This window comes from Nicotiana tabacum, chromosome 20, assembly GCF_000715075.1.
Source record: "Nicotiana tabacum cultivar K326 chromosome 20, ASM71507v2, whole genome shotgun sequence".
Classification (NCBI taxonomy): Eukaryota; Viridiplantae; Streptophyta; class Magnoliopsida; order Solanales; family Solanaceae; genus Nicotiana; species Nicotiana tabacum.
The window spans coordinates 152,312,557-152,323,083 of record NC_134099.1 but is presented as its reverse complement, the minus strand read 5'-3'; the positions used below and the strand labels follow the sequence as shown (position 1 = coordinate 152,323,083).

The 10,527-nt window shown below is 37.1% G+C and overlaps 2 protein-coding genes across 2 annotated transcripts; both read left to right on the top strand.

Annotated features, from left to right (window-relative positions):
- The first annotated feature begins 6,100 nt into the window (after nt 1-6,100).
- LOC142174604 (uncharacterized) lies at nt 6,101-7,159 on the top strand. Its single transcript, XM_075240430.1, has 2 exons — nt 6,101-6,815; nt 6,873-7,159. The coding sequence occupies exons 1-2, from the start codon at nt 6,101-6,103 to the stop codon at nt 7,157-7,159; spliced, it is 1,002 nt and encodes a 333-aa protein (XP_075096531.1).
- Nucleotides 7,160-8,810: 1,651 nt separating this feature from the next.
- Nucleotides 8,811-9,452, top strand: LOC107795263 (uncharacterized). The gene has a single exon (XM_016617860.2). The coding sequence runs from the start codon at nt 8,811-8,813 to the stop codon at nt 9,450-9,452; it is 642 nt and encodes a 213-aa protein (XP_016473346.2).
- The last annotated feature ends 1,075 nt before the right edge of the window (nt 9,453-10,527 follow it).

Here is a 10,527-nt window from a genome sequence, read left to right as displayed (position 1 = left end):
TTAGTCTACATGATTATAGAGTTGATAATTGATAATTTGAAAGGTTTAGTTTGAAGGGAAGCCTTGGCGTAACTGGTAAAGTTGTTGCCATGTGACCATGAGGTCATGGGTTCGAGCCGTGAAAACCGCCTCTTGCAGAAATATAGGCTAAGGCCACGTACAATAGACCATTGTGGTCCGGCCTTTCCCTAGATCCCTCGCATAGCGGGAGTTTAGTGCAATCGTTCCCTGGCTGCTGAGGTTAGTTATATGAAATCACCGTATCTATTCAAGTTCAAAGGTGGGATACTCCAATGAATTCAATATTCATAAAAATTATAAATAATTATTTTAGTTTTATATAATTCCAAAGGAAGAAATGGTGGTTACGACATGCTTTGTGAATGATTATGGGGGTGGGGGTCTCATCTGGATATATTCCATAGGGGATAATGGAGATGTTATTGAGGGTTGTATAATTGGTTGGTAAGATGTGATAATAATGCGGATTATTATAGTTAATGGTGGGATTATCATATATAAGGCATTTTAGGGCAGCCCCTCGTCACAATATTCCCTTCTTCCTTCATTCGTTCATTCTTTGAAGATACACTCAAAAATTATTATTTTATATTCATGTACTTCCTCGGTTCACTTTAATTATTTTTTTTTTTAGCTATTTGCACACAAATTAAAGAATTCACCTTTTAACATTAATTAAAAAATAAGTTATCATATTAACCTTAATTTATTCTTTGAAAATATAACCGATATTCTAAGATTCTTTATTCCAATGTCAACTTTAAAAAAAGAAAGTTAATTCTTTCTTGATATTTGAAAAATTAAATATTTGTGGACCACAAAATAAAGCCAAAAAGTCAGTTAAAGTGAAGAGGAGAAAGTATGTAGAATAGCCACTAATAAGTGACCTATGTTGATTGAGTAAATAAGTTGTTGTCTATATATATATATATGATCTTGGAATACTAGTATTATTTTATAAACTAATTTTTGAGTTGAGTTACGATCATATTTTTCTTTATTTTAATATTTTCTTAAAGTGGAGATGACCAAAAAGGCTTAAAGCTAAGCCACTTTCAGTGATATCCAATAATCTTCTATTAGCGCTCTTACCTCCAATCTCTACTCTTTAGTTAGTGCATCCTTTGTAGTTGACAGTTTCTATTTTCTTTTCAGATTTCTTTCCACCTTTCGACCATTCATAATTGAGAAACAAAAAATGAAGAATCATAAATTGTGAAGTTATAAAATCATCCCTACTCTCTATACCCAATATGTTACAAACGGAGAAAAAAATTAAGGGAGAAGAAGGTCTAAAACGAACTCAATTCTCTTGTTCTTTCTAAGTTGGGTTTTGACGAAATCTCTTGGAATTTACATACTTTGAGGAATTCAAGATAAAGAATCCCAAGAAATGCTAGTAGCAGTGTAAGTGTAGTAATAAATAGGAATAACGATTTTAGTGTTTTTATTCTTACTTAATTAAGATCCAAGAAAAGGAAACATCGAACCACACGTAAGAATATAGAATTAGGAGGATACAATTTTCATATACAAAGTTCATTCGGCTCACACTCACCTCATTCAATCTTCTTCTTTTTCGGTCTTCACTAGCGTAGACTAGATGGATAGCTAGTAGTTATAAGCAGCAATACCCTGATTAAAGATAGAAAAATATGTAAAGATATGTGCCACAATCACGAAGAAGAAGTTGACGAAGTAGCGAATTAAATAAGAGATAGAGCCAAAGGCAAGCCGATGAACTTCTCAGTTAATAAAGAACTTCGCTTGATGTGTGCAACCCCTAAACAATGCGAATTAAATGTATGCATATTTTGATGTATATTGCCTCACATTGTGCTCATGTCTCGTAGATTTCGGATGTATAATATAATGATCTGTGCTAATTTGTGGTATTTCTATGTATAAGAATCATTTAGATGCAATTTGGGACGAAAGTGTGCGAATTGGAGCGAAAATGGGAAGAAAAAGCAAAACTGCACATTTGAGGGCCACAGGCAGCGTGGAGTGCTACTTGTGGCACACAAAAGAGTGCTAAAAAGTTGAGTGCCAGGGCCAGCGCCCCACGCTGCCCTGGGCGCTCAAGACATGAAAGTGTCCTATTTCGATCGGGACTCGGTTATTTCGACCCCTAGACGCCCCCAACTTATATAAAAGCCAACCTAAACCTATTTTTGAGGGGAGGACGTGATTTATTAGAGTAACTTTTAACGAAGGGATAACATAGAGCAACCGTGGAGGTCGGGTTTCATCTTTTCTTTCACCAAACTTTGTCATTTTTGTGGTTCTTTGTATGAATTTTTGTTTGTTTACCATGTCTATATGGAGCTAACTTCACGTTCTAGGGTTATAGTTCTTTCACGAATATTGATTTTGATTTCTTGATTTGTCGTATTAGTTTATTTATTCAATCATGCACTTAATTATTTGATTGTTTGATCACCAATTGAATACTATCTACAAATCTAGAATTGAACTCGAAAGTGAGAATTCTAGATTGCATATAGGATTGAGTAGAGCAAGTTCTTAAACCTGGGCATCGGGGAACGGATTCTCGGTTAGGATAGACATGTATCTAATTGCCTTGCTTGGTTGATTTACAAAAATTATAAATCTATTCTTGTTAATTCTAATTTCATTGACATATGTTATGTTAGCTTGAATAGCTGAGTAAGAATTCGATAGATTCTTATGAGCAAGATTAACCGTGTTAACCAATAAACTAGATGAATTAGTTAGTCAAGTCAATTGAAGAATACAATAGGAATGTTAGATAGCCCATAACCATGGATCATTTTATTACATTGATACATAAAAATCTATTCTTCCTTTGTTCAGAGTTCATTATTTATTTTCTTTTTAATTTAATTACTTTAGCATCACTACTTTTGGGTTTAATCCTTGTTTAGATAATTAGGATAGTCTGATCTAGCTAATAGTTGATAACAAGTCCTCGTGGGTTCGACACTTTATTTTATTACTTTATTATTTGACGACCGCATATACTTGCGTGTGCGTTTGGCCGCAACAAATTTTTGGCGTCGTTGACGGGGACTTAGAAATTAGCTACTTGACTGAGTTAAGCTTTTATTAGTTATTTGTTCAAGTTTTAATTTTTAGTTTGCCTTGTTTGTGTTAACACAAGCTCTTCTCTTGAAGGCGGAGGAGTAGAAGTGCAAACAACCTCTTTCCTCTTGATCCTGAAATTGAACGAACACTTCATAGAGTGAGGAGGGAAGTCGAAGCTAGAACTAGAATAGAAAGAGAGTTGGACATCATAGTTCAACCACAACCACTAGAGATGGCAGGTAATGAAGAGCGTCCGGTGATAGAAGCCGCAAGGCCCAATCTTGCTAATATGACTCAGAGTATTGTGAAGCTTGATATCACGGGTCACTTTGAACTCAAACAATATATGGTACAACTAATTCAGTCCACAAGGCAATATGTGGGTCTATCTCATGAAGACCCGCAGCGGCACATTCAAAACTTCCTGAAAATTACAGACACTTATAATAATCCGATTGCTTCCAACTGTTTCCCTTTTTACTGCTGGGGGAAGCCAAAGAATGGTTGTAAAAGGAGCCGACGAACTTAATCCACAGTTGGGATAATCTAGCAAGAAAGTTCTTAATCAAGTTTTCTCCCACCAACGTCGCTGAGGAGCCAGATTCTTGGGTTTCAACAATGGGATGGCAAGACTCTTCGTCAAGCTTGGGAAAGATACAAGAAGCTACTCAGAGATTTCCCGCATCATTGTCTGACTGATGAGGTGTTGGGTCATACTTTCGTTGATAGGTTAGACGAGACATCAAAGATGAATCTTGACCCAGCTTGTGGGGTTAGTTGCATGGCGAGGCCGTATAGTGAAATCTAACTCCTGCTAAACAACTTCACTGCTAATGATCATAATTGGCAAGGAGATGGGGAATCACGAAGAGCACTTATGCAGAAAGAAGCCGGTGTAATTGAGCTTGATGACTTCTCGACCATGAGAGCATATATAGCAGAATTTGCAAACCAGATGAATAGGATGACAATGTACCAAACACAATAGATACAACATGTACAACAGATGTTTACTTGCTGCGAATTATGTGGTAACAGTCACACGAGTGACATGTGCCCCATGAATCCTGAATCTATATACTATGTGGGGCAACAGAGCAGAGGTCCGATAAATCAACATGCACAATATGGGAACACTTACAACCCAAATTGGAAGAATCATCCTACTTCTCTTAGGGTGGAAATCAGCCGACTCAATTCATTATAGGCCCCAAGGAAATTTTAATCAACCTCAGAAGCTACCCTAGCAAATAGAAGAGAGTACGAATGACTTGTTGTAGAAGTTGTTGCTTGACAATCAACAACTCAGGACCGATTTCATGTTACGCCCCAAACCTGGGGAGGCGTAGCTGGCACTCGGTATCATACTGGCCCAAGCGAACCACTTCGTAACTCATTTTTTTCTTCTGCAACTATCATGGGTCAACATGGCCACAACTCGTAATGTATAACTATAAGTGGGAAAACGTTGCATCAATGAACTTTCTTCCACGTTTTCTCTCGGCACACGTTAATGTGGCCTTGCTAACGTACGCAGATGGAAGCCATGGGAGGAAGAGGACAACCTAATCGGAATCTAACGAAAATTCCAACTACTGATCCGAGATCAACAGATGCAAGGAAGGCAATAATGGATTTTTTTATCTTACCAAAAGGGGTGAGAATAGAAGAACCAACATGAAACAATACTCTAGGACATGATGAGTGAGCAGAGTAAGCTAGATTCAGATCTAGCAATCAACAATGTCAAGATGAAAGCAGTGATAGCTATACCTGTATCTAATAGTGGAATAGTTTATGGATCTGGGAGCGGAAAGACACAGATGAACTCTACTACACCCAACAACAATGTAATAATGCCATGCAAAGCTGAAAAGGCTAAAAATCTCAAAGGTACTGAACAAATAGAGAAGGCAAGTGGAACTCAGTCATGGGCAAATGTTGTAGCAAGGAATAAGCTGGCATCGAGAGGAATGAATCTTCAATATATTGCACCAATGATTCAAGATGGGGAGAAAATTGTGAAATTAGATCTAGAGGATGTTGAGCATGAAATTGCAAAATGGAGTACAGTAATTGTACTGTATGTAATTGGGGATTCACCATCCATTGGTGCAATGGAATGATTCCTAAATTTAGTGGGTAAGTACTCCATAAAACCTCAGATCTGTTATCATAGTGAAGACTATTTTGTAATTAGATTTGCAAATTTGGAGGAAATGAATCAAGTGTTATATACTGGACCTCACACTATCAACAATCGTCCCATTCTAATGAAAGCATGGACACCAGATTTTAATTTGCATGATGAAGTACTGAGAACCATTCCTTTGTGGGTGAAGTTCCCAAATCTTCCCCTGATTTGTTGGAGTATGAAGGCATTAAGCAAGATTGGGAGTGCCCTGGGAAATCCAGTGTATGCTGATGATTATACAACTGGTACAGTCAGAATCTCTTATGCGAGAATGTTGATTGAGATGGACATCACAAAACCCCTTCCTAGAAGGGTGAAGATGCAGGATCCAATAGGCAAAACAATTGAACATGAGATAAGCTATGATTGGGAATCAACACACTGCAACAAATGTCTACAGATAGGATACAATTGCAATAAAAACACAATGCAACAACCACATAGGCAGGCATATAGAGGGAGAAGAAATAAAGTCAAACAAGTCTGGCAGAAGACTGAGAAAGCTGGACCTAAGGACAATAAATACGAGAAGGAGAAAACACAAAGGATGGAAATAACAAAACCATTAGAGAATACCACAATACAGGTTAGTGTAGCTTCTAAACAACCTGAATAAGAAGGGTGGACAACAGTTAGTGGGAAGTCAGCAGCAAGAATGGAAAAAACAAAGCAAGCTAAAGGCAAGATCATAGGTGGCAGCAATGGGTTTCAATCCTTGGTAAGTGTACAAGCAACCAATGATCCAGGATCAAGCAATATGTAGATGAGGATTTATGGGGCACATGAGATATTCCATGATACTCAATTCATACCAATATGAGCGTGATTACATGGAATGTTAGAGGTTTCAATAAAGCATACAAGCAAAAGAAGACAAAGGAGTTCATAAAGCAGAATAAAAAGGCAGTGATAACATTAGTAGAGCACAGAATAAAGGAACAGAAAGCTACCGGTATTATCAATAAAATTGCACCTGGATGGCAGTGGATATCAAATTTTAGCAGCAACAATAAGAGCAGAATATGGATACTATGGGACCAAAGAATCTTTGAGTTTGAATCAATTGACATAGATTGCCAATACATACATGGGCAAGTCAGAACACATTCAAGATTATTAGCATTTGGATTCACAACAATATATTTCTTGTATACTATCAAAGACACGTTGAGTATGTGGCAGAAATTGAGGCAGATAAACAGTATACAGCAAGGACCATGGCTAGCAATGGGAGATTTCAACTCAGTGCTGAATAGTCAGGATAGACAACATGGCACTATAATACAAGATGTGGAAACAAAGGATTTTAGGGAGTTCATGAGTGATGACACAGGAATGAATGAATTACCTGATGTGGGAAGGGACTATACATGGACAAATAACCATACATATAATAGAATAGATAGAGGATTGGTAAACATAAACTGGATGATGACAATGCCCGACCTGTGTATACAAATCCTAGAACCATCTTTCTCTAATCATTCTCCACTTAAACTGATGATTTCACAAATGCGGAGGAAGAAGGCCAGTCTATTCATATTCTTTAATTGCATAGCTGATCACCCTCAATTTATACAATGAGTAGAACAAGTATGGAACACAAATGGAGATACTGGGAAGCTACAAGGAGTATGGAACAAACTAAAGAGAGTCAAACAAGTTATTAAAGGGCTTAACACACAACACTACAAAGGTGTTGAGGACAGAATCAAAGAAACCATAAGGGAACTACAGGAAGTGCAAGAGAAAATAGGATGTAAAATGATGAATACAGAATTAATTGAGGAAGAAAAGGAACTGAAAAAGAACCTAGAGAAGTGGATACTGATAGAGGAAAGCATTTATAGGCAAAGGTCAAGGTACAGTGGCTGAAGTTGGGAGATACTACCTCTGCATATTTCTTTGCTCATATGAAGAAGAGGAACACTTTGAAGGGAGTACATGCCCTCACGAATGATCTAGGGGTACAAATACATATGGAGGAGGAAATAGAGGCAGAAATACTTGGACACTATAAAGAATTGCTAGGTTCAAATGCTCCTGCAATCCCAACAATAGATCTAAATGTAATGCAAAAAGGGACAGTGCTCAAAAGAGAATAACAAGTTAAATTGATTCAGCCTGTCACAAGGCAAGAGATATGGGAAGCTCTACTAGATATAAATGACTTGAAGACCCTAAGATATGATGGTCTCAATGCAGGTTTTTAAGAAGTCATGGCATATCATAGGGGAGGAGGTAACACAAGCTATGATGGACTTCTTTCAGACATCATATATGTTTAAGCCAGTTAATTGCACATCAATAACTCTAATTCCTAAAGTCAGAAATCCTGCTACCATCAAGGAGTATAGACCTATTTCATGTTGTACCATGATTTACAAAATCATCTCAAAGGTCTTGACCAGTCGATTACAAGGAGTCATGGATGATCTCATAAATAAGACTCAGTGTGCTTTGTCCCTAGAAGAGTCATTATTGATAATATCTTTCTAAGACATGAGTTAGTAAAAGGGTATGGAAGGAAAGGAGTGTCACCTAGATGCATGATGAAACTGGACATGCAGAAGGCATATGATTCACTTGAATAGACTTTTCTTGAGCAGGTTTTGAGTGCATTAGCATTTCCAAAGAAGTTTGTGAAATGGATAATGGCTTGTGTACAAAGTGTTACATATGCTATCATCTTGAATGGTTCACCAACTCAGCCTTTTGAAGCCAGGAAAGGGCTTAGACAAGGGGATCCACTATCCTCATTTCTTTTTGTGTTGGCAATGGAATATTTAACAAGAAGATTGAAGACATTGCACCACATACCAGACTTCAACTATCATCCTAAATGTGCAAAGATGCAGATCATGCAACTTGGTTTTGCAGATGACCTTTTGTTGTTTTGTAGGGGAGACCTTGGTTCAGTTCAGCTGCTATATGACTACTTTTTTGGATTTTTCAAAAGCATCAGGATTGGAAATTAACAAGAAGAAAAGTTCCATCTTCTTTGGAGGAGTATCACAAGATGTTCAAAAATACATATTGGAGTACCTTGGAATCCAAAGAGAGGAGCTTCCAGTAAGATACCTTGGAGTACCTTTAAGTTCTAAAAGGGTCTCACTAGCACAATGTCAACCTCTAATTGACAAGCTAGTAGGAAAAATCACATCTTGGATAGCCAAGCTACTCTCATATGCAGGGCGAATGCAACTCATCAAAAGTGTCTTGTTCTCCATTCAAACCTATTGGGCTCAAATTTTCATGCTACCAAAAAATATCACCAAGCTGATTGAGACAATTTGCAGAAGCTTCTTATGGATAGGAGATAGCAACATTTCAAAGAAAGCTTTACTAGCTTGGGAGAAAGTATGCCAACCCAGGTCAACATGAGTTTTCAATGTTATGGATATTAGCTTATGGAACAAAGCAGTTGTCAGCAAATAATTCTGGAATCTGCAAAGAAAAGAACAAGCTATGGATACAATGAGTACACTGTTATTACATAAAAAGTAAACATGTATGGGAGGTGCAAATGAACCAAGCATCATGGATCGTGAGGAAAATATTGAAAGCTAAAGAAAACTTTGAGAAAGTAGGATACAATTATGAATATCTCAGGCAGATGATGACTTGCTCTATAAAGCACTTATACTATAAATTGCAAGAAGACTTTAACAAAGTGAGCTGGAGGAAATTGGTCTGCAACAATGCAGGATGTCCTAGGTGGATATTCATGCTAATCTTGGTGGCAAATGGTAGGCTGTACACAAAGGATGGATTGCTAAAGTGGGGAATTCACAATGATCAAACATGTCCTTTATGTTCACAAGCAAATGAATCTATACAACACCTATTCTTTGAATGTCAATATGCAGCTGAAGTATGGAAAATATTGCTCAACTGGCAAGGTATCAATAGAAACATCTATGGCTGGTCTGAGGAGTTACAATGGGCAGAGAACTGGGCAAGAAATAGAAGTGCAACAACAGAGCTGTTCAAGATTATCTTAGCAGGCTGTGTATATTTTGTGAGGCAGGAAAGGAATGCAAGACTATTTCAAGCTAAAGCGAGGAACTGTGAGATTCTTAGCAAGCTAATTGTACAAGAAGTGCATTGTAGAAGCAACAGAAAAATAGAAAAAGTTCTAAGTAGATTGGACTACTATCCAAAGTAATAGCTAGAATAGTAGAAGGATAGCAATATTGTGTACTGGGGAGGGAGGAAAGTATAGGAAACTTTGTAAGGGTTCTATATTGATTGTAAATATTTTCCCTGGTATATATAAAAGTTTAATTACCAAAAAAAGATATCCCCAATCCGCAATATATGGCGGAGGGCTGTTTGTTGTTGTTGCCAACAAAACAAAACCGTTTGATCAAAGGTTTTACGTTGAGAAGGACAAAATGTACGTTGTTTCAGGTACATTTTTTCGGGTTTATATGCTTAGCTAGTTTTAGGATATACGTGTACCTATATCAATGAGTATTAAATATCCTTCGCTGAATGCTAACCTTGTCTACTATGAGGGCTCGTCAAACTGATTATATATACCTACAGGCATGAATGCATCGTCCCCAAAAAAAGGTGCGTCAGTACGAATAATGTACCGAGTATGTAAGACATGTAAATAAATATATAAAGAGCATGGAGTAAATGACTTAACCTGTAAGTCTGCATAACTCTGTAAATCATAAAATATTTATAATGTCATGCATATGCATATAAATGTCATATAATGCATAGGTCTGTACGTACATAACATCATCAAGCCTCTGAAGGCATCCCATCATATCATCTCAGCCTCTATGGGCAAAACCATCAATGTATACCAACTGATCAGGTTGTGGTGCGTATATAACGCCGTACCCTTTTTTCATACCCCGTATACATATAATATACGTGTATATAACGCTATCTGGCCATAGGTTAATATACATGTATAAATGAATGCCATGCATAATGAAGTAAGTTAATAAGATCTCTGGGAATGTCATAAGACCCATTAATAGACGATATGATAGTAGGACATATGGGGAATCAAGAACATAGGAAACCCTAGTACTTCTAAGAATAGAATCATTTATAGAAGTTGCGTGCTTTCTCGTTTTGTTGTATCATATGGATCATGCCAAAAGGAAAGAAGGTATAGTCTTAACATACCTTACTTGACGAATTTATCAAATACTTTTAATTGAGCTTGCCAAGAACAACTTTTGCTCCTTCTAAATCTTTGAACAAGAACTAAGCAC

Excerpts from the sequence above, each read along its gene's own strand:
- LOC142174604 (XM_075240430.1), top strand. The coding sequence starts at position 6,101 with ATGAGCGTGATTACATGGAATGTTAGAGGTTTCAATAAAGCATACAAG. Across the intron at positions 6,816-6,872 it reads AATGCGGAGGAAGAAGGCCA|AACAAGTATGGAACACAAAT; the intron begins GTCTATTCATAT and ends TACAATGAGTAG.
- LOC107795263 (XM_016617860.2), top strand. The coding sequence starts at position 8,811 with ATGAACCAAGCATCATGGATCGTGAGGAAAATATTGAAAGCTAAAGAA.